Source organism: Empidonax traillii, unplaced genomic scaffold, assembly GCF_003031625.1.
Source record: "Empidonax traillii isolate 1590-97213 ecotype Southwest subspecies unplaced genomic scaffold, ASM303162v1 scaffold37:size1818073, whole genome shotgun sequence".
In the NCBI taxonomy this organism is placed as follows: Eukaryota; Metazoa; Chordata; class Aves; order Passeriformes; family Tyrannidae; genus Empidonax; species Empidonax traillii.
Window position 1 is genome coordinate 1,070,403 of NW_020955230.1, and position 24,204 is coordinate 1,094,606.

The window sequence follows — 24,204 nt, forward strand, 5'->3', positions numbered from 1 at the left end:
TCTCCAGCCTTGAAAGTACTCAATCCACCTGGAGCTGGTGGGTTGGGTGAGCGCTTGGGTGAATGACCTCCAGTGGTCCCTGTCAGCCTCAGCCATTCTGCAATTTTGCAGATTTAGTGTCTTCAGTATTCAGTGCATTTTGGAAAGGCCTGGTATCTGTGTTACTGAAACTCAAGCCAAATGTAGAAATGTTTAAGCAGTCATGATATTTAGGCTTTTACTTTAGTCCTCTCTTATTTTGGCCTTTGCTTGCATTCCCTAATGGTTTTTTTCAGCTAACTTAAAGGTTTACGGGCTTGTAAGTGATACTGTTATTGCAGTATCAATCCTGAGAGCCTTTTTTAATTTCTGTGGCATTCCTCAGATAGAATCCTCCCTCTGGCTTACAATTTGATATGAGGCTGCATTTAACTATCATTAAACTGTCAGAATGATTCACTGTATCCAAATGATCCACATCATTCTGCATGATCACATTGACTTTGTGATTATTTATATGTGCTAACCACAGGTTTTTGTCAGTGTTTTACTTTAATTTTCCAAATTTTTGTTTAAAAACACATGTACTATCTCTCAGCTAGTGAAGAGAGCCTTGTAGGTGCTCCCATTCAGTACTGAATCCACATTGATGGTAACTGGGATTAAGGATCAGTCCTTAATCTCAAATAATATGTTCTCTGTTAGCAAAAGTTTGGTGTTTTCTTTGATGGGTTATCAATTATGCATGTGTATATAGCACTCACTTTTTCATGCTGAGGGTTTTTACATGAGGTTGAGATGTGCTTGTGAACACAAGCCTAGTGACGCCTGCCACCTTTCACAAAACTGACATACGTGGAATCTAGCTTGCTAGCTATGTGTCAGATAAAAAATTACCTTTTAATGAGAAGTTTCTATAAAGTTTTAATGTCTTATGTCTTTTCAGTTTATTTTTTTTTTAAATGCCCTCAACTGGATAGAATTTTTTTAGAGTGTGTATTAAATAAAATACACAAAAGCCATTAAAGAAGCACAACTCTTATATTCAGTGTGTTGGCTGTGTTTAAGTACTGAGGCTAACACTGGTGAAACTACTGCATCTTTTCTTCTTTTTCTAACTGCATCACTTCCAAGTAGCTATGTCACTTAACATAAATTTTTGAACTTTTTGTCCCACTCCACAGAGATTCATTCAAATTCATATTGTATCATACAATTTTTTCCTCTACAGCCTCTGTCTAATGTGAATCAGAGGTTCAGAAGGCATGAATTAAATAGAAGGTGTTTGAGTTTCTGCATAACCATACTCAGATGTTAGTGGGTCAGTATTAAATCTCTATTCTGCATCTGGATTATACTTACAAGGGCCAGCACATGTTTCATTTCAGCTGGCATGGTAAATGCTCTCTGGAAAAAATAGCTCTTAAATCGCATTTTTGATAATACCTTTCCCATCATTTCATAAGGCATGGGAAGCATTTTGAAGAAAGGATTAATGATTTACAGAGTGGAGCTGATTTGGGGAACCACAATTCAAGTAATCAATGACAAATGATGAAGAAAGACAGTTGGATAGCCTGGGCTTAAAATTTTGTAAAGTGATGTAATAATTATGGGTGGTTGTAGCATACTTGCTTCCAAATCTACAGTCTGTAGAGACCTGCTATAATGTTTCTCTACATGCCTCTACTATTTTAGTAACACAGCAGATTTCTTTGTCTCTTGCATTTTTGTCAGTGTGCACTTTGGCAACAGGGTGATCTATTAAATGAAATTTTCTATAAAGCACCGGTCAATCTCAACTAATGTCTTCTTCCAAAAATCTTTCAGTGGTTATGAGAATTGTAGTGCTTTCTGATAGCTCAGCCTGGCGTGTTGTCCTGGCTTTGATAGTGATAAACAGGGGATGTCTGAATGGAGAGCATAAGAAATGCATAGAGTTGTCCTCCTTCACACTCCCCCACCTTTCTGCCAACATCTGTGAGCAGGAGGCAACATCGCATTTTGTAGTCCTTTATGTTCTATCCTCTGTAGACTTGTATAATCTGCTTTCTAATCCATCTACTTTCTTGGCATTTCCTATATCCTGTGACATTGAGCTCTGTAGTTTTTGGATAGAACGTGGGATTTAATAGCATGGTAAACACAAATAACATGGAATACACTAAGGATAGACAATTCACTTACTACATCTTTCTTATAATTTCATCTCTTTTCACAAGGTGCTCCTATTCCCTCATTTTTTGTTCTTAGTTGTAATTTTGATTTTTTATGATAGCTCTAGCACAGGGTAACAAAGACTGTTCTGTACCATTCTGGACCCTATATCACAAAGCAGCAGGTCCCATTACTGCAGTGATAATTCTTTACCATCCTCTTCGTTATTCAGAATATAGGGAGGGACAGCAGAATTTCAATGTAAGAATTAAAGCAACACTGTAGGTATATAAGAACATAAACAACAGTCTCTGCAGACATGTAAGAACATGTGAACTTCACAGGAAGGCTTCAGTTCTTATGTAACAAAGTTAACTTGAAATAGAAGTGAGTGGTGTTCAGATGAACATTGAAATTACTTGTTCTGTTGTGTGATGTCCTTATCTGACGTGGATTAATTCTGTGTACTTGTATTCACCTTGCACATCAAATATGCACAAAATATACAACAAAACAATTAATTCTGACTATCCATGTTGTCATGATTGAGGATTTAGCACCATAGACTTGTGTTTACACCTAAATTCAGATTAATGGATTGCCATTTAAAATCTACCACTCCTCTTAAATTAAAATACGATGTTAGTTGAGCAAAGATTTTTAGTTCTGTAATCCTGTTAGACAGGTTTGTCACTGTAGCTTGTTCAAGTAATGACTTGTATTCTGGTGAACAACACCATAGCCAGTGTTTGTCTCTGCAGGGCCTGAGGCACTGGGGCATCTCTTAATGAGTGCTGTTGCTGGTGGTTCTTTTTTTTTGTCCTCTGACTGAACACTGCAAATTTAACATAAAAGTGAACATAATTTAATGCATTGTTAGTGTTTCTTCACTAGGAATTTTTGTACATTAATAGGCAGAAGAATCACATATTGAGACAATAAGCTTGAGTTAAATTATTTTCTCTTACCGTGCTTCTCCCTCATAATTTTCTTGCTCTTGTGGTTTTTTCTCACCATCAAGAGTTCAGACAATGGTGTTTCCATCCGCTGTTAATTTATATTGTACACCTTGGAAAGAAATAAAAACTGGTGGCAGATTATTGTGTTCTGAGACTCAAAGAACAAAGAAGCTAAGGAGGGTGATGAATAGTTGCAATATCCCAGAGAAAAACTTCAGCAGTTAGTACCAAAAGATGCATTTGTTTCTTTTTTGAGATGAATGTTCTGTAATAAAGAGCAGTACTGTATAACTAAAAAGAGTTTTCCATGGCTGCATTTTGGGATCCATACTGAACTATGTTCATTGTTCAGATGCTTTTGCTTTTTTCAGTTGAGGCTTGTCATGGATGACCAGAATTTTGGAGATGTAATTCTGTGCCCACCTCCAAGACAGAGCAGTTCTTAGTTAGCATCATGACCTATCTTTCACAGAGATTTCTTTTCAGCTCTTTTCAGTTGCTTTTGCCTAAGATAATTCAAGAGCGCTTTAAAAAATCAAATGTGAAGCTATTGTCTTATATTACCAGACTGCTGGTTGTTCACGAAGTACATCTGTCACTAAATGATGGTTGTCCTGAAAAATGTTGGCTGAGAAATGGCTGGAGAAAACAGAAAGCAAGTCTGGTAATGTGTCTGAGATCCATTAGCGAGAGTCCGTATATCTTCAGTCAAGATAAACAAATTCTGCTTTTCAGTGCGTAGCTTAGAGAGACAAAAATTGTTGTGATAGGGTTTTTATTTATTGTCAGAAAACAGTTATTATACACTCCATCTGAAATCATCTCTTTGGTTTAAAAGGAAAAAAAAAACTCCAGTGGATGTAACTGATGGATATGGTTAATGCTTAGGTACCATTTGTGGACGTATATGTGTCAGAGGAAATTTAGATTTTTATTTATTGCCCCTAAATCAGCTCTAAAGCTTTTGTGAAATGTTTTCTCTGTGTTACTTCTGCACTCTGAAGGCCCTGGTAGTTCTTCAGACAGATATGATGTTAAAAACCAAAAATGTGAGAAATAAGTTGTGGAATGTTTCTACAATAAAGTCACTATAATATACATCTATAAGAATATCAGTTGCCAACATAAAGTCTTAGAAATTAGGTGAATATTTTCAGTCTTCTAAACTGTGTCGTTCACTCTCCTTTTCAGTGTGATGACATGATCCGTTTCTCTTAGTATAGGCAAAAGTGCTTTTGACTGCAGCTGGAGTAAGAAACTATTTTGTTGTAGTCTATGGAAGGGTCCTTTAGTGTCTGGGCTACTTTTCAGTGTACATGGTCATGAAACCTAAAAATCATGGAACACATTGTATTTAAAATTTAAAATAAAAATGTTATTGAAAGTCAGTGTAAATCTTAGTTTTCAGTCAGCCTTTTATGTAGGTGATGTTCTCAAGCTATGGATGTAAGTGGCCAAAAAATATGAGAGCAAACTATGAAAATTCTACCACACCTGCTACTTTCAATATGTCGTATTTATGATACAAAGGGTTTAGGAAGTTAACTCTCTATGGAGTGTTTACTTGATTTGAAAAAAGCTTTTGATGGAGCAATGTTGGAGGACTTCCAATATTATTATAAACTGTAATCTTTAGAAGTGCTACTAGGATTTTATTTTGCAGATCTTCAGTTAAGGACTATAGGGTTTTATACCGTCAGTTGATTGTGAATTTTCTTTTTTGACAGCATAGTATGTATACTGTCAAACCATTGGGTGGTTGCAAGGAGGCTTGAATGAAGGGGGACATCAGATGGAAAAAGTTAGAAGTCTTACTCTTTCCAGCCACTACCAAGCATAACTTTAGTCAACCTGCACTGCTGATTGGTAGTTGCAGTAGATTGTAATTGTTTGCTGTAATTGAAATAGAGTGATGGTTAGAAGTGTAAGCCAAAGAGGCTAGATTTAAAATTCTACGGGAAAGAAGGATGATTTTGTGATATGTATAAAAAACAAGCAGCTTTTAATTGTTCTAATCATAACATTTTATTGTAGACTACTAACATAATAAAATATACTATATCATCTCTTAAGTTTAATTAAAACCAAATACTAATACTTGAAAAGAACTTATAACCTCAAAGTGTAATTACTTTTCTATATTTCACACTTAATGATGTGGATTTTGCCATAGGAATTGTTCTAATTCGGAGCACGTTGGGAAGATCCTTGAAGATTCACAGTGTGCCATGAATCTCTTGGATTCAAAGATTAATATTTGTAGATATTTTAAGTTGCAAATGGCGTTTTTTATTCAAGCAGGAGGGGCAACTTCTGCCCTTTAGAAAACAAATAATAAAAGTACACAGCATACTCTGTCACTTCCTAAAATCTTTAATTACATACCTTTATATACCTGTCAATATTTTGTCTCTCTCGTTTTTGCTTGCTGAGGATGAGTAAGAAAACCATAGTGCTATGCACTTTTGCCTTGTATCTGATCTCCATGCAGTTATCCATAACACCCTTTCTGTTTCTGGTTTCTCTGCTTTAGTGTGAGCAATCCCACCTGATGAGAGAGCACGAAGATGTGCAGGAGCGAACAACGCTGCGCTACGAGGAACGAATCACTGAGCTGCACAGTATCATTGCTGAACTGAACAAGAAAATTGATCGACTACAGGGAACAACAATAAGGTACAGCAGCTCCCTGGAAATCCTGGGCCAATGCAAGACAAGTGCAAAACATGGCATGAATTATACTGTAAATATAATTTGATGGCAACTTTAGGGAGCTAGTCTTGTCATGACTGGTGCTGAATAGCTGCCCATAACCAAGGTGTGTGTTCTGCAGAGTATCATCCCAAGACCTAGAAGTGCTACATTCTCTCTGGCAAAATATCACTTCGCAAAACCTAACAAGCACTGCAGAAAACTGCACTGTGCTATGTAAATACTCCTTTAGCATCATGTGCCAGGGAACTGTGTAAGTGACAGCAATGGTGTATAAAAGAAGATGCAGCTACCCAACCTGAAGCTCTACTTTTAACTTTGTTTTGTGGCCTCCTGTAGATCACCTAAGTGAAATATTTTGTGGTGAGCACTATGGCTGAAATAGATTTCAATTTCAGTAGGTTTTTTACCTGCTTATACTGATACTTTTGACAAAACACATTGATACAAATCACATTGTTGCTTGTCTTTGGAGCGGCAAGGTTTGGGGTATTACATTGGGTCATTACATGTTACTATGTTAAAACAAACTGAGTATTAGACTACATAGAAACATTTTTCCTCACTTGGTTTTACCCGTTATTCTTAACAAAGAGAAGTTGGACTAGAATGCGGAAGGAGCTTCTTACAGTTTAGCTAGTGAGGACGCAACTAAACAACTAGAATCTATGGATTTTTCTAGAGAACAGGAATTAGATTTCAAATTAGATTTGATGGTTTTGTGGGTAACACTGACATGATGCTCTATCCATGTAGCAAATTTTCAGTGTTCCTTACCTATTAGCTGCAATTTTTAGTAATGTGCTTTATTTGTCCTTCCTTTTAAATGTTTCTGCTAGCACAAGGCAATGTGGTTACAACTACTCACTTAACCTTTCAGGAAAATATTTATATGCAAAAAGAAAGTTTAGTGTATCATACACACACACAACATATATATACACCACTTCAAAAGCAGTGGTAGAATCACATTATGTTCATGTTATTTAAGAAGATAAATACTGTTGCCTATGAGATGATTATAACTAGTGATGATCATGATGAGATTTTTCAGGTGTTTTCTGTGCCAGTAGTACTTCTCTGAAGAAAAATCCATCTGACTCCCTTGTTCATTCATGCTTGATACCTCTCCAGATTTTCCATTTGTCTTGTTTCAAGTTGCCTTTCTTTTCAACACGATAGTATCCATCCTGCCCTGCTCTCTGGTAAAGCTCTACCAGTTGAATAGATGAAAAGCAAAATCTGAGAAGCATGAGACCTGCATTGACTTTTTTTTTTTTCCTTGAATGACAGATGAACTCTATGACATTTAAGAAAAATATTACAAAGAATTCATAAAAATGGTTTGTTTGGGATCCCTGTGCCAAAGTAAATGCCAAGTGGTGTTCTATTACAAAATATTAGAATCAGGTGGATACTCTGAATGTTTAACTGCATCCATAAATAAGTCAGCTGTGGCATCCACAGGAAAATGAGGTGTAAGAACCAAGTCTGATGGGAAGCACATGTTGCTTCTCATGAAAAGTGCAGTTTTTCTGCCCCTTCGGGGGGGTTTAGGCCTTTAAAGGCATCAGAAGAATACTGCTGCAACATCACTGTCGTACTCCTCCACTTTTGATTCAATCATACGAGAGCTCGTTTTGCTCAGACAGCTAGAATGCCTCATCTGGTTTTATTTGTTCTGGTTTTATGAATAAGAACAAGAATGTTTGTTGTTAGTGGATTTTTTACTTCCTTTAATGATGGGAATAGCTTGTTTTCTTTGGCAGGCCAATAATTTAGTGTCTGGGGAACAGGAGAGTAATACTACCCCTAAAAATTGCAACCAAGTAGACACTGAAGGGATTCCATGCAGTCTGTAAAGACAACTGAAAGAAGGAAAGCTGATACTTCCTGCTGTGACTTCCTGTAAATCCACACTGGGATCCACATGTGGATCTTGAGAAGCTGCTCAGTCCCACAGAGCAGGGATGGTGTAATTGCTGTCCTTGCTGGAGCAGGTGTGACTCACAGCACTCCACCCTTGGCTCTGGGGACTGTTGAGTCCGGGAGCTGGAACAAAACAATCCTAAGAGAAAACATTCTGGGAGCACAGCCCTGTAGAGCCTTGGGATTTATTCTTTCCTCTAAACCAGAGCACAGGAGGAATTTTAGTTTTGATTTCTCTCTTTGACACCTGCAAGTAAAACTGAGCAGAGGCTTTACTTGCGCTATCACAAAAATTGGGCTGTCTTTCTGGAAACAGTTTTCTTGAGTTTACTTTAATTGCATAACAGATAAATGTTTCCCCAATGCTAACACAGTTTGACTGTTCACTTTTTTTTTTTTAAATTTAAAGATAATAAAACTTAAAGAGGATAGTCAAATACCCTCTACGAAACTCTGGTTTCTTCCAATTGTTTCTAGACTATTTGGGGGTTTTGGAAGGAACTATAAGGCGGCAGTACATCAAGCTACATGTTAGTTTATTTTTACACCCTAAAACCCATACATGAAAAAAAAAAGTGTAAGTAGTACCCTTAGAAAGAAGGACAGAAAGTAATCAGCCACCGTGTTGGAATCTGAATAAGGTGTTGCAACTGTTTGAGGAGGAGTTTTGGGCAGCTGTATAAGCTAGTTGATATTCTCCATTCATTTTTCTGTGGTTTTTTGGTGTGGAAGTTGGGGGGTTCTTTGCCTTTGCAATATCAGTTTAGGAGTGAAATTTGCGCATGAGGTTTATTATTCCAGCTCTGGAATTGTAGAATTGTTTGGGTTGGAAGGGACCCTAAAGATCATCTAGTTCCAGCCCCTGCCATGGGCAGGGACACCTTTCACTAGACCAGACTGCTCAGAGCCCCATCCAGCCTGGCCTTGAACCCTTCCAAGGATGGAGCTTCCACAGCTTCTCTGAGCAAGACGAGAGCTTAAGTCACATGTTAGTGCATGTGTCTTTTCCCAGGTATATCTGACCTGCTGAACTTAGTAATGTTAATCTTAGAGCAATATTCTAGAAGTTTACAGGATTTTTCTAGGTTTGCTAGCTATTTCATGGGTACAGCAAGTTCCACTTGTGTCCCCATGAAATTGGCAGCAGCTCTTGCACTAGATTCCTCCTACATTCCCCTAGAAAAATGAGGTTCTCTGTCCTTCGACAAGATGTATGTCACTCCTGTTTTCTCTCAAAGTGTGTACAACCTAGAAGACAGAAAAACCAATCAAATTGATTTTCTCAATTACAGAGTCCTATTGTAAATACTTGGACGTAAAGGATACACCAATTAACTCTTAAGCACAGAGAGGATTTATAAATTATACAGTGGTGTACTAAAATGGACTTATATCTACATTAAAGATTAATATTTCTGACTTCAGAAGTTTTTAGTCTTGGCTTAGATTCATTCAAACTTCATCTTTTTTCTTAATCCTATTTTTGGCTGTCAAAATCATCTTTAACTTCGGCATATGACTGAGAGTTTTTCCTAGATATCAAATAAGGGTTTGCGGAAAGGAAAAAGAGAGAGATCTAACTGCTTTTAGTTCTAAACCAGTGGCTGTTTGGGTACATTTCTGCAACTCTAAAAATAGACTGTAACAATACAGACAGAAATGTACTCTGTTCAACGTTGGTGCCTGCTAAGAAATATTTGAAACAATTGTCAAGAAGAAGAAGCTTGTAACCCATTGCTGGAAAACCGCTGGTTCAGACTTACAGCTTTTAATCTGAAATATATTTAGAAAGTAGGTTATGTTGGAGTTAATGAAGAAGGAGAGTGAATAGCATCAAACTAAATAATGCACAGCACTTACTGTCACATTTACATAGTGACCTGCAGGTCTAATTCTAGGTTCTAAATATGTGCTAGGTGGAAGCTAGCACACTTTTGGATTCAATTCAAATGGCAGTGTGGATGTGATAATGTTGGCTTCAACATACAGTGCCCAGCTCTACCTGTCCTCAGTGGTTAATTCCCATGTTGTCTCAGGTGAAGTAGTTCAGTGTCTGTACACAGAGTGCAGTGAATATCTGAGTTGCAGTGCACATGCACTTGTATTTTCTATCTGAGGGTCTTAGAGGGCTTTAAAAGTACTTATTTAAGTAAAGTGTGTGTTGAAAAACTGCTGGCACCTAAAGTGTGAAGCCATGCACCGTTTGTAGCTGTGAAGAGAATATGGTCCTTGTCAACACTGTGGAAGTACTCATTTTTGGTGTGAAAGGATGCTGAAAATTGTGCATTTTGCTCACTATTTAAAGACATTTTCCTCAGTGTCTGTGCAGCGCTTGTGATCCTTGGGTGCACCTGAATGTGAAGAAAGCAATTAGTGCAGAAGTACCTGAAAACCACACTGTTTTTTCTTCAACATTGATCCCAAGTCACTCTGTGTCTAGAATGGTCTTAACTGCCTCCACCTCACCATGACATCCCAGCAAGTGGAAGCTATCAGGGCCCGTAGCAGAACAAGTACCTGCTTACCTGCTTTCTCTATCCAGGCTGTCAATAATGGCAGAATGAGAAACATGTAATGCCTCCACCTCCTGCAGTCAGTTCCCAAACACCTTGCATCTCTGGTGCCTCTGGAGGACACTTCTCTTTTGGAGAAAGGTGAAAAGCAATATCTTTTGTCACTGTCAGCATTAGTTTCAAAGGCAGAATTTATATTTGTGATGTATCGCTGCCCTCGAATTCCTCCTTGTTTTTACCCTCAGTCTGTTCCCACTGGAACTGGTCGTGGAGTGACTGATTGATCTAGCTGTCACTTTACCAGAAATGGATTTCTGAACTTCCTGGTCAGATCCTAGATGCATTAGTTCATATAGAAAATTATTTCTCACCTGAGTCATCAGAAGGGTGTGAGTTCTGCCACGTGACATACTTTTCAGCTGTTCCAACATACTGAGGGTGCTTAAACTGAGAAACAAGAACTAGTGCTAGCTACATGATGCTGTGTTTTAAACAGAAAATTTATGCAAGAAGAGCCCAATAAGAGTGGTGAGAAATTATTATTGTGTGTGCCATTGTTTTAGGGTCAGTATAGCCTTTTGTCCAATTAGAGGTAATTTAGATTCTAAAAATGTAGAACTGTTTGTTTTTGTCCAAAGCTTATTACTGCTGGCTTGTTTTGTGGCTAATAATAAACTAGTTCATGGAACATTAACTCACTCTTTTGTGTCTTCCTTTCACTGTTTCAATTCCTGCTATTCATGATTGAGTTCTCACACTGTCTGAAACAAATATTGCATGGTAACTCAAAGACCTTTTTTTAATCTAAATCTCTGTTAACTGGCTGACCTGCATTTTGTTAGTAGTGGTCACTAAGTGCTTCTGATAAAGTCACACTTTCTTTGCACTGAAGCAAATGTAAGGGGTAGAAGAGCATGGTAGTTCATGTAGAAAATATGTCTCAGTACCTTGGGAAACCCTGCTTGGCAAGCAAACTAAAATTCTCTTTTTTGAGTTTTTGAGACGGGTTCATAAGTTGTCAGCTCTGCAACTCTGAGAGCAGACTTCACTTCTGTTATTGATCCCTGTGTGCAGGGGCCATCTTCTTTGCTATTTTGCCTGAAAAAGGCAGACACAACTCCAGGCTGAATCCTGCAAAACACACTCATCACCATACACACAATGTATGTGGCATATGCACAGGAAACCTAGCATTACAGATACTCCTCTCAGATGCAGATCCGCAGACAGGTCTTTGCTGTTTCTGTTCCCAAACGCAGACAGTTTTATGCTCCCACTTTTCTGCTGAATCTGCTGCAAAATTAATCACTGCATGTGATTCAGTGTGAAACAAAATGATAGCCATTTGTCTACTTTCAGAAAGGTTCTGCATCTGGATAAATTGGTGTTTTTTTCATGTTTAAAAGATACTTTAATGTAAAAACAGTCACTATGAAAGTAAAAAAAAAAAAATTCAGAGTCAAATCAACAAGAAAAAATATTTACAAATGTTCTCAGGAAAAGCTATTATTCATTTACTTATCTTCTCCCCCAGTGCTTGAAATTCTTTGTGTGGAGACAGGAGGGAAAAGACTTAATTTTTTAAGCTCATTGGCTTTAGCTAAAGTATTCTGTGTCCTCAGTGATTTTAGTTGAACCAGCTTGACAAGTTAGTTAAAACCTAGATAACTGAGGCTTTTTATTTTCTGCTAACTCCAGCAGTTCGGTGCAATACTCAGTTATGTGTTGTCTCTTTTGAGAAAATGAAAAACCTACCTATCTCTAAGAGCATTTTGATACACATATGCAGGTATGTGCACGTGCATGCTTGCTTTGCACACAAGCTGATGACAACCTTGAACTGAGAAAGAGACCAAAACCAGTTATTTCTAATCCACTTTGGGATCAAAGCTACTTGTGCTGATCTGTGTGAATTTTAAGTTGGGGAACTGCTGCAGAGCAGTGTATGTCCTTGCACACATCTTTGCTAGCTATCAGTTCCACCCATTGTTTCCTTCTACAGTGATCTGGAGTAATAATGAACTTGGGAATAAAGAAATGGAAACCAGGCACTGGCTGCTGCAAGTAGGTGTTATGGGCATAGCAGAGTTGCTTTGCAGTGAAGGGTATAAATCTTCTCTACTGACTGAACAAAACTTCTGTGGATTGTGTCCTGTGGCTCAGCTGACAGGTCTAAAATGAACGTCACAGAAGATACTTCCTCAGAGGATTTTATTTCTACCTTTGCTCTGTCTCCCAGGGAGGAGGATGAGTACTCAGAGCTGCGGTCGGAGCTCAGCCAGAGCCAGCAGGAGGTTAATGAGGACTCACGCAGCGTGGACCAGAATTCTGTTTCGGTACCAGAGAATCAGTCCACCATGGTCACTGCAGATATGGGTGAGTTGTGCTTCCTAGTGTAGACATAATGCTTTCTCACAGCAGAAAGGTAACATATAGCCTTTGAAATGCAGATGCAAACATTGATGAGGAAATAAATTAGTCTGGGGTGTGCTAATCATAACTAGTGCTGAACTTCTACACAACTTGTATGTGAAGTAACCTCTGTGACGTGGTGATAGAATCATTAAGTTTGGGAAAAGACCTCTAAGATCTTCAAGTCCAACCGTCAGCCCAGCACCACCACCATGTTCACCATTAAATCACATCCTCAAGTGCCATATCCACACAGTTTTTGAACACTTCAGGGATGGTGATTCCACACCTTCCCTAGGCAGTCTGTTCCCTCTCTATGAAAAGATTTTTCATAATATCTAATCTAAACATGCCCTGGTCCAGCTTGAGGCTGTTTCCTCTCGTCCTATCACTTGTTACTTGGGAAAAGAGATCAACCCCCACCTCACTAAAGCCTCTTTTTAGGGAGTGAGAAGATCCCTCCTGAGCCTTTTTTTCTCCAGGGGAAACCAGCTCAGCTGCTCCTCGTTAGACTTTTGCTCCAGACCCTTCCCCAGCTCTGTTACCTTTCCAGCACCTCAATGTCCTTCTTGTAGTGAGAGGCCCATAATGGGACACAGGATTTGAGTTGTGGCCTCACCCGTGCCCGGTACACTTCCCTGGTCCTGCTGGCCACACTGGCTGTGTAGAATAGCTATGGAGTTAAAATGGAATATTGTTCATGAGAGCTCATGAATTTTGAGAAATACGAAAGGGATGAAAGATATTCACACACCTTACATGTTCCTGTGAAGTAGTCTAACTTTAGAAAAGGATTGCAGACAGATTAAAAGTTAGGGGGCAAAGCATAGGTAACGGAACTCTTTTAAAGCCTAATTATGGAGGATGTCCACGTTTTTTGAAAACTGAGGGTCTTTTTAAAGCATGGATAGGAATAGCTTGCCAAAATGGATTTAGACAAGGATGCGTCTGACACAAGCCATTCAAAGTGCAAGGAGGGAGGACCTCCAGATAATCTGCACCTCATTTTTTTCTGATTAAGAACTAAGAAGACAAGCACCTTTCCTACACAATTTCATGTTTTGTCATTCAAGCACAATTACTGATTAACTGAAGAACCTCTGCATATGAAATAATTTCTCCATACATTTTGCAGTGTAGGCATGAGCAGATCCTAGACCTCCAGCATGATGTTTTAAGTGTTTGGGCAAAATGGATGAGAACCATAGCTGTAGACTAGCAGAAGTCTGGTGTGATCCTCACTATTCAGAACTCTATTCAGAATACTATTTCTATTTTCTATACCATATTGTTTATCAATGTAAGACCAGCCACTGTATTTCAATGTCTTTATTTTCTAGAAACATTGATAGGCAGTATGTTCTATGACAGTATCTATGTAATTGTGAGACGTCTGACCTACAGAATTCAAAGTATTAACAAAATATTGGATGGAGTCAAGATATTTTAGTAAAGGGTTTTATATTCTTAAAAAATTAATTTTTTTTTACTTCCAAAAGTTAATGTTTACTGTTACATTCCTACTTGAACAGATTGTGATATGAGGATTTTATTTCTCTTTAATTTTCTTTTGACCAAAAGAGTGAAACTAATCCACTTTTTAGCTTGTATTTTGGTATCGGGGCTTTGATTTTTTTCTTCATGGGGTGGAACTGAACCAGGGTTTGTGCACATTAACAGCAAGTTATCTGTTTAAGTTTCGACCAACAGTGGGAAACAAGGCAATAAAATGAAATATAGTGTAGAAACCCAGAAGATAAGGGGGCTAATGTGTATATCTCAAAACAAGAATGGCCAGATAGATGTGGAGCCAACCAAGGATTATTGATAATAACAGCCAAGGATTGTTGGTAGTAACACATTATAAGAAGAGCAGGATGTGGCTGGAGAAGGGGCATGTGTGGAGGAGCGAGCAGCACTTTTCTGGGACAAATGTTCTTGATCAGCCCCTGTAGAGATAAGTACAACACGGTACCGATCAAGTGCAGGAATGGGAATGAGAAGTGGGCATGGATTGTAGGGAGGGATCAAGACCACCCAAAAGCACCAAAGCCTCCAACCCATTTCCAGAAATGTCTGAAAGAACCAGCTGCACATGCTAACTGATTTGCACAGAAAGTGAGAAACTGATCTCCAGAGCAGGGAAAATTTATCTATCAATAGGTATCCCCACAAAGCTCCAGTGTGCTTGCTCTGCATGTGCACTCCAGCATCCTGAACACCGCAACTGGATCATGCTGGAGTCAGAACTGCTCATCTTTTTCTTTCTTTTTTTCTCTTTCTCTCTCTCCCTGTTTAATTCATCTCTCTCTTTCTCTCTTCCCTTTCATGCTACCCCTTCATCCATACTCACTATGTAGTAGGTCAGCGACTAACACACCATTTTCCATGCCAAGTGTGTAATCTACTAATAAAATTTTATGAGCTTTTGTGGACTCTTTGACTTTTGTCATTCCTTTGACCACAAGCATCTACAAATCTTGGGTGCTCCCTTCCCCTTAAGGGTGGGACATCACATATAGCAATAGACAAAATACGAATGCCAGCTGTAGGGATTCTTGCATTTCTTCCATATTTTCCTTATATACATAGACTGTCTTTTCTTGTGGACTGTTTCCATATTTCTGAGAAAATAAATTATGTGCATACATGCACACACATACACGCACACACATATACAAATAAGTATATTTTTTAATCTTTCTAGATATAAAGATTAGGTGTATAAAGATTAAAAAATCATGATATAATAACCATGTGCGTGACTTGCTTACTGCCCTAATGGAGTGAGCATCAGTGACTTAGTAAAGCAAATAATACCTCATGACACACTAATGCATGTGGATATGCTGCTCTATTGCTACAGGCAATAAAACACCTAGAGCTAGAACTATGAATGCTATCCAGTATATCTTGCAGATCTTGTGATTTGGTTTCTGTCAGAAATGGGTTCCTCACATGACAAACCATTATTTTATAGGGAAAATGTTATTTTAGTAACAAATCTCAGTACACAAGATCTTCTGAAGGTTGCTTAAATGTGCAAAATGTTTGTTACAGAAGATGCTATAGAAACAAGTAAATTCAAGCAAAAAACCAGAGATTTTTACAAGTAAGCATCCTGCTTGCTGTATGCTGCTTATAAGGGAGTGTTGTTATCATTTTTAAAGGGCTTTTTTGGTAATTTTATAGCAGGTGGGTGGCTTCTAGACAGGAACTACTGAATATGACTTCCAGTAAAGTTTTGTATGTTTCCCTTCATATTTTTCATGCAATGCTGTGACATCATTCTAAACTCTTCATTTTGTTCAGCAATAGGTTTGTGTTTCACAGTGTCATAGAATCATAGAATATGCTGAGTTAGGGACCCCTCAGGACCAACTCATGGCCCTGCACAGGGCCATCCCCAAGAGTCACGTCATGATGCTTTAATCCCCTGTAAGAACCGCAGCTATAAGGCTGCCATGGAATTCTTACCGTCATAAAGCACTTGTAGCAGTCATATAGAAATAACACTCAGCAGCAAAAATGCATGCCACTGTTTTTAGTAGGATATAGGAGCTGTGGGTGCAGTACCATCTCGTAGTGGACCACTTGTGTGCTGTGCTGTGGGTAGCTATTGCAAGCTCTTACCTAGAAAGCCAGGAATACTAAATAGCACATCTGAGAGAGTGCACAAGGGTGAATTCTATCACATGTAGGAACTGCCACTGTCTGTCACCAGAGGAGAGCCTAAGAAAAATGAAAATAACTTATGAATTGAACCAGCAAGGTACAGAGACCTACTTGTTTTCAAATAAATGGAGGATGCTATGGCAATGCCCAAGGCACTAGAAGAGGTTAGCCTAAAGTCAGGAAAAAAGTGATTATCTGCTGCATTTTATAATTAAAATAGCATTGTTATATAAGCTTCTAATATGGTTGTAGTATGGAACATAACAAAAAATAAGCTGTGGTGTTATGATCCCTGAATATTCTGCTGTTGCAGAAGAAGGAGTAGCTACTAAAATAAAACATTGATTCTTAGGTAGTCGGTCGGGATTGTTTCCGTAAACAGCAGGACTTTTTTAAGTCAGGCAGACTCTAAGTACAACCACAAAAATTCCTCTGAAAACCATTGTCATAACATCAATAAATGTACCAGACAGAAAAAAATAGTTGAATTTAGAGAGGGAAACCTATGAGGGTAACAAAGTCAGGCTAATTGGCCTTGAATGGTCAAAAGAACAATATAAAGAAATGTCTTACAGTATAAGCATGTGATGTCTTAAAATGTTCTTCATACAAGAGGGGTTTTTGAAGGAAGAATGAGGACTTCAGACAAGCAGAGGGACTGTTTAGTTAGATGGGAGGTAACTCCTGATTTCATTTGGTGTGGTTATGGTATTTAAGTCTATCAGTTGGTAAGAAAAAAGTGGCAGAGTGCGAGGACATTCCTTGAACAATATCAGTCCTGGCTATTCTGCAAGAGGCACTTCTTGAGTGAGAGTTTGTTTTTTCACTGAGTCACTAATTGTTGAGATATTTGTTTTGTTTTTTCTTGTTTTCTTTTAGATAACTGTAGTGACTTGAATTCAGAACTGCAAAGAGTGCTGACAGGTCTGGAAAATGTTGTCTGTGGGCGGAAGAAAAGCAGCTGCAGTTTATCGGTAGCAGAAGTGGACAGACACATTGAACAGCTCACTACTGCCAGTGAACATTGTGATTTAGCCATTAAGGTAATGGTAGCATTAGGCTGTAAATGCAGTGTTGCCTGACACACCTGACCACTTCTGTAGTAATAACACTTCACTTCCAAAGGTGCCAGAGTATTTCACGTGAATCAACTCAAGTTCACATTTTTGGGTAAGTAGTAATACACCTGTTTTACACTGAGTTCTCCAAGGCTTGGGAGGAGCTACTAATATACTTCTGATCTCAAATCAGAAATGTATTTGTCTTACGCTCATTTCAGAGATAAGAGAAATGGGGACACTCAGCACTTAATTTACTTTCTTAGGCAAGTTTGCTTATCCAGCAAACAGGTTGTCACTTGCCCGAGGTGCTCCAGCTGATCATTGACTGATAACTGAAAACACAGTGCGTACACCTGCGATGTCACTTGACTGTCTTAAAATGTAAAACCAATTTAACATGAGGCATGTGTGGTTTGTTAGTTCAAATGAGACAAGTCAGACGCAGGAACAAGTAATTCAGCTGATACCTGTGTATCTTGTGTTGTACATATAACAGAACGGGAGTTGCCTGCTGGCACATGTAACAAAGGGATTGCAATTCAGAACCTGAAAGGGAGTGGGACATAAAGTATCTTATATACAGGGAAAGACCTGAAAAAGTTTCTTTGCGATAAATGGAAAGGTGTCAATGACTCATTTATACAAGAAAAAATAGATGACTGTTTGCTCTTCAAGTGGGATGGACTGCAACCATTTTAGATGGCTTTGACAGCCCTTTGCCATACTGCTGGGAAAAGTTCCCTCTGTCCCTGGTGGTGCCTGAGGAATATAATGAAATTTAAAAAAATAATGTCGAAAATAGTAATTTGAAGAATGTGTGTTTGAGAGAGAGAGAGGGAGACAGACTGACTTCTGGTCTCTTGGCATAAGTATTAAATCAGTTTACTTGAGTGTCTCAGAGGATTTGGATCAATACTTCGAATGTTACCAAGTAGTATTTGAAGTTTTGGGATTAACTGTTTTCAGAAGTCAGTATTAACCAAGAGAGGGGTAGAGATCAGTCTGTGTGAGGTCCACAGAGGTATCTGATGTGAGATGAGATCAAGACTTCTGCAGGAGCTGGATTCAACAAAGTGTCAAAATATCTGCCAAAAGCTCAATTCTCAAACTTTTTATTTTAATCCCATTTTTTACTGTTGATTCACATTAACTACTGTCACACTTTTATGATGATAACTAACTATCAGTAGTTTCTTCCTGATCCAAAACACAAGCCTTTTTATCCTTGTGTGATCTCTACATGCATAGCCATTTTGAGGGGAATACTTTTCTCCACTGCCTATGCTTGAGTTTGACAAGATAGCATGCAAAGGTTATTAACCTTTCAGGAGGATGGGAATCTCTGTGACATGCTTGATTATGCACTAGGGAAGTGTGTCACCAATGTGTTTAATATAGCAAGACCTACATGCCGAGCCCCTCTCTACCATTCCACCCGTGGCTGCAGGTCATTTCTCTTTTCCTGCTTCCTCAGACAAAGAACTGAGAGATTTTTAAAATGGATGGAAACAAGAATGGAAATTCAAGTATTCTGCCTTTTGTTTTGACTGCTGGCTTTTTTTCTTCAGCAATGGACTAATGAAACTGAATGTGTTGAATCCTTCTGTTTTGATGGTTAAATGTCACTGGCACTGGGTTCCTTCTAATGGTGTTGGTGGTAAATTGTTTATTTGTTTTTTTTATAGAAATCATGTGACCATAGCTAACTCAATCATTTTTGTCACAATAAAAGCTGAAAAGACTTTGAAATGGGATTTATCATAAATTCTGGTAGGAATAAATTCTACCACTGAGTTATGCCATGTGAAGGAGTACTTCTTTTACTTCTTTCAGACCTTATACTTAGTGATTTCATCTGATATCACATCTGTAACACAACACCGCTTGTAAAGAAATTGTAAAGAAATTAAGGCAGAGAGTACTGATGGTGGTGTCAGAGACAAGACTGGAATTACCATGATGGCATCCTGCCCTGTGCTCAAAACACTGCATTGTAATTCAGTCCTATGCTCTGTGAAATTATACCTGAATTTGTCTGCTGTGCAGCAGATAAAACTGCTGTGTGATACTGCTCTGAAAAAAATAAACAACACTTAGATATATCCATACAAACAGATATATCCAAGTACATTTTTTATGTTTTATTTACCGTGGTTGATAGGAGCATGTTGGTCATCAAACTGGAGAACTGTGATAATAGTTTAGTCAGCAGAAGGATATTGATCATTGCAAAATGAAGGAGCACAGAAGGAAGCAGCATGGTCCCTTGGTTTTGTTAGGGATTGTAGGGCAGCCCCTAGTATGACTCTCAGACCCTGATGCTGTCAGTGCCTGAACTTTGCACTTGTGTGGGCATGTGGTAGCACTGGAGCCATGAAAAACAGCAGCAGCCTCTCTGTCTGAAGATCTGAAGATGCCTCTGTGGTGTTAAACCACTGCTGCTGCTTCCTCATGGCAATCCTTTCTCTTTTGGTGTTGCTACAGGGTTATCACCCCCAGTAGTGCTCTGAGGAGGAGAAGAGGCTTGGAAAAGGGAGGGGTTGGAAAAACAGCAACACTCAGGAGCATGGGGAATAAGGAGGTAGGAGGCAGCAGCAGAACTTTGTGTTAAAGGGGTGAGAACATAGCAGGGAAAATTCGAGGGGGGCATGAGGGACAAAGGGACAGGAGAAGACAGCAACAAAGAGGCACTGTGTAAAATAAACCTGGCGTCATCAAAAGAGATCTCTCCTGCCATTACAGAGCTTTTGCTTCACGTTTTAAGGTTAATTGCCCTGTGCTTATTCAGAACTTAAACTCATTATCATGCTGTGTTGAAATAATTTACGTTGTCATAATTTGAGACCTATAGGTCCAAGTGAAGCTAATGTAAGGGAGAGCTGCAGCCTCTTTCATCTTCTAGAGATTTTGCAAGGCATTGCTCTTTTAGAGAAGTAATTTCAGCTTACTACCAAATGCGTAAGTAGAATTGTGGTGTAGATGCTCTGTCAATAAAGTTTTATAATTATGACTCTAAACGTATTGCAGTTTTATAGAAGAGAGACATGAAATATGATTTAAAAGGATAAACTGAGCCTGACTGTTAAAGTTTTGTCCCTGCTTCCTCTATAGAGCATTTCAAACTAGTTGTTAAAAGTATGTTTTTTCTTTTGTATGAGTGTCTTTTCCTTCTCAGTAAGGAGTCTTGCTGTAGCCAAGATTTATTCTTTAAGATTATTGCTTGATAAGCATAAGTAACCAACTTGTCATTTTAATGAACAAATAATAAGGTTTGATCCCTCAAAGTCAGACATTGCTGAAAACACTGGGAAGATTTCTTGAAGAAATAAAAAAAAGAGGGCATTGTGTTTCTAACTTGGTTTGTCATTTTCAGCTGTACTCTAGTTAGTTCTTTTAGTCCCTCCTGATTTAAGGAAATAAACAAGACAGTAATTTTTGTTATATTTAAAATCCTAAAATATGCTGAATTGGAAGGGATCAATCAGAATATAGAAGTTAAGTACTTTTGAATAAAACAACTAAATAGACTATTTTTTACCTTGGTGCATGAGTTGTCTTCCATATTATACATAAAAGTATATAGGCTTTAGCCATAGCTTGGTTTTGGATTATCCAATGAAGTGAAACTTTCTGCATTGCTAGTTACATCATATATTCCTTTTATTTTCCATATTTCTTCCATGATTTTAGTGCATACTGCTTTCAGAGAGATTCAAACGCTTATATGTGACATTTGGAGTGGTTCTGCCATTCGAACACAGGCACACCATGCACTGTATACTGAATTCAAAACTGCGTGTTGTTCCCTGACACATTGAGTGTCAAGCTGTGTTTCAATATGTTGAGTGACCAGTCTGATAGTAAGTTTAGCCATGGCAGTATTCTCTTGCTGGTGGTGGGCGAATGTAGTTTAGTTTCACCCACTGGAAGTTGCTGAATGTCCCCAGTACTGAATGGTGCCTACAAGGCACTGAGCAATGAGGTGGGACGGGAAGTCCTGAATGGCACTGTATGTCCCATAGAAACCTAGCACTTTTGCAGGCACTAGAAAGGCTGTAACATCTTCTGGTATAATGGAAGCCTAGCCAAGGCCAGAGGTGTTTTTTTTTTGTATTGCTGTCACATCAAGAAAAGAACAAACTCAGGGACATGGGAAAGAAGAGTCGTCTTTTTATCCCCTCCCACTCTTTTCTTTGCCCTTTTGTGATGTTGGTCTAGAACTGAGAAAGGCCCCATGCAATGCACATTCACAGGCTGCTACTTCCTGCCTGTTACTCAGCAGGGAAACAGTAAGTACAGGGCTCTCCCATGACAAGAAGTCATTAATTTGTTATGAAGTGTTCTATGATGAAACTAGTGGGATTGCTGTCGTTCACATTTGACATGTGTTTTATTTGCATATATCTGTCTGCTTCAGTGTTTGTCAGTGCAAAATATTTTAATAAAATAGTCAAAGAAAATAATTTTGTTTGATATTTCTTAGCAAACATAAGAAGCAAACTAATGGTGTTATGGGACTACATGTGTAAATATAAGAATACAGAGTTACATCCTGTTACACACTTCTGCCCTGTGTACCTGTTAGTCCTGCTCAGTCATCTTTGCTTCTTGCTTGTTTTTTGATGACTTTATTTTTGCAGACTGTAGAAGAGATTGAGGGTGTACTGGGACGTGACCTTTATCCAAATCTGTCAGAGGAGAGGTCTCGATGGGAGAAGGAGCTCGCTGGTCTTCGAGAAGAGAATGAAAGCCTCACAGCCATGCTGTGCAGCAAAGAGGAGGAGCTCAACAGGACCAAGGCCACCATGAATGCTGTCCGTGAGGAGAGGGACAGGCTGCGCAGAAGGGTAAGGCTGCTGCAGAGATGAAGGCTTCTTGTTCCTCCGAGCCTGTGTGATTATGTCACCAGAACAAGCCTCTCTTTAATCTCACTTCCTCTACTGGCTGTAGGGCTTTTTGTTTTTAAAGCTGGGTTGTACAAGTGACAAAACTGGGACAAAACTGAACATATTTGAAAAAGAGTATGTGATAAACAGCCGGTGTGTACAATAACCTGATGTCAGAAAACGTCTGTTAACAGAAAACCTGATATTCATCTTCAAGGAAGCATATGTAACTTGGCTATAGAGAAAGCAGATGTTCATTTAGTGAATTTTCCTGTGAGGCTTTTTTTCCCCCTGTAAACAACAAATATTTCTTTGGTTTTGATGGGAATTCAATTTGTGATTAGGAAAAAGAAAAAGAGCAGGACTGCTGTCAGTGGGTAATAATTCTCATACTGAACAATGAGTAGTCCCAGCCATGTCCTGCTTCCCTGTCTGCATTTTATGATGATGTAAGGTCAGAGAAAGGCCTTGTGCTTTGTGTGGATTCCAAAGTGGAAAAAAAAAAAAGCAACCAAATAAACAAAAAAAAAACCCACAAAAAACGAAGATGAAAGGTCCAAGAGAAAGTAACCTCAATCTCTGTTACTTCTAAAATTTGTTAACTTTGTTAAATCTGCAGTTTAGGCTAGATACAAAGTACTTTTCTCTTTAAAACAGACAGTTTCAAGTTTGTGTTCAATCTGAACAACAATTCAGACCACTGTACCTTGGTGAAATAATTGCAAGTGTTGTTCTTTACCTATTAGCAGCAGATCAACCCTTTTTGCTGTTCTAAAACAACATTGTTCTGCAGTGACTATATAATTTTATCATAAATCTGGATTGTATGAGATTTCCAATCTTTAGATATCAAGCCACAATTAACCTTTTCAAAACTCTCTAGCCTCTCCCAACACTAAAAAAGGTATGTGTGATGAGGCAAAAATAGTAATCTCTTATCGTATAATACAAAACCATTTCAATTTTTCCTTTGTAATTTTTTTTTTTTTTTATTACACACCATAGCTTGTTTTCAGTCCTGAACTTTTTGGACTGTTTTTATAGTGACACTTATTTTAAGCAGAAGCAGTACCACCCCTTGAGCTACAGCAGTGACGTTTATGCACTGGGTGAATTATTGCCAAATTGAGGGGGTGGACATGACAACACAAACGGGCAGAGAATAGAAGTATGTCCTTGTGATGTTTGCTTACACAAATGCAGACATTGATACTACGGAATATACAGATCAGTTTTGGGATATCAAACAAGAAAAAAATAGGTGGCCTTGAGCTTACAAAAAGAAATTTGTAGAAATATGGAATGCAAGTTAAGGTGCTTGAAAGGTTGGTAACAAGAATTTCTGCTGACAGCCAAAAGCTCCTCAGTTCATAAAAAGAAAAGGGGACAGAGTTGGCGTTTGTAGCCTCAGGGATCAGTGCGGCTGAGCCATTGACACGTGGTGGCAAATTCAATCCTATGATTTACCAGAGAAGTTTTTTCAGTAGAGGTGGGAAAGGCTGTATAAAGAGTGGTGAGATCTGATCTGGAATGTTTTGTATAGTTCTTATCTCTTATGCATGAAAAGGCCAAAAAAAGGTGGTGAAGATGGTGAGAGAAATGGGCAGCGTACTTGGAGAAGGGACTTAAAAAAGATTGTCCTGTTCAACTTGGCAAAACAGAATCTTAATTTGGTTTCTCTTAACAAGTTCTGGAGAAGGCAACTAAGAATGGGAGTAATGGCTCTCCAAACTTATGGACGAAACTGGAGCAAGAACAGATTAATATAAATCACTCGTGGCTATATTAGCCCAGAAATTGGACTATGAGGTGTCTAAGAGGAAAGAGGATTCAAAATAGAGCTTCAAAATATTAAAGTTATGTTTGTATAGTGAAACCTATGACTATTCAGGGATACCTATCAAAACCGAGATAGTTACTT

The 24,204-nt window shown here is 38.5% G+C and overlaps 1 protein-coding gene across 3 annotated transcripts in view; it reads left to right on the forward strand.

The window, feature by feature from the left end:
• Window positions 1-24,204, forward strand: part of MCC (MCC, WNT signaling pathway regulator) — a 184,047-nt gene that overhangs the window by 116,281 nt on the left and 43,562 nt on the right. For all 3 annotated transcript variants that reach the window (XR_003570542.1, XM_027878017.1, XM_027878018.1), the window contains 4 exons: window positions 5,629-5,771; window positions 12,489-12,625; window positions 17,216-17,379; window positions 22,038-22,244. Coding sequence is in view for 2 of the 3 variants with exons in the window: in XM_027878017.1 (XP_027733818.1) it covers window positions 5,629-5,771; window positions 12,489-12,625; window positions 17,216-17,379; window positions 22,038-22,244 (651 nt within the window). In the remaining variant the exon portion in view is untranslated. The remainder of the gene's footprint in view (window positions 1-5,628; window positions 5,772-12,488; window positions 12,626-17,215; window positions 17,380-22,037; window positions 22,245-24,204) is intronic.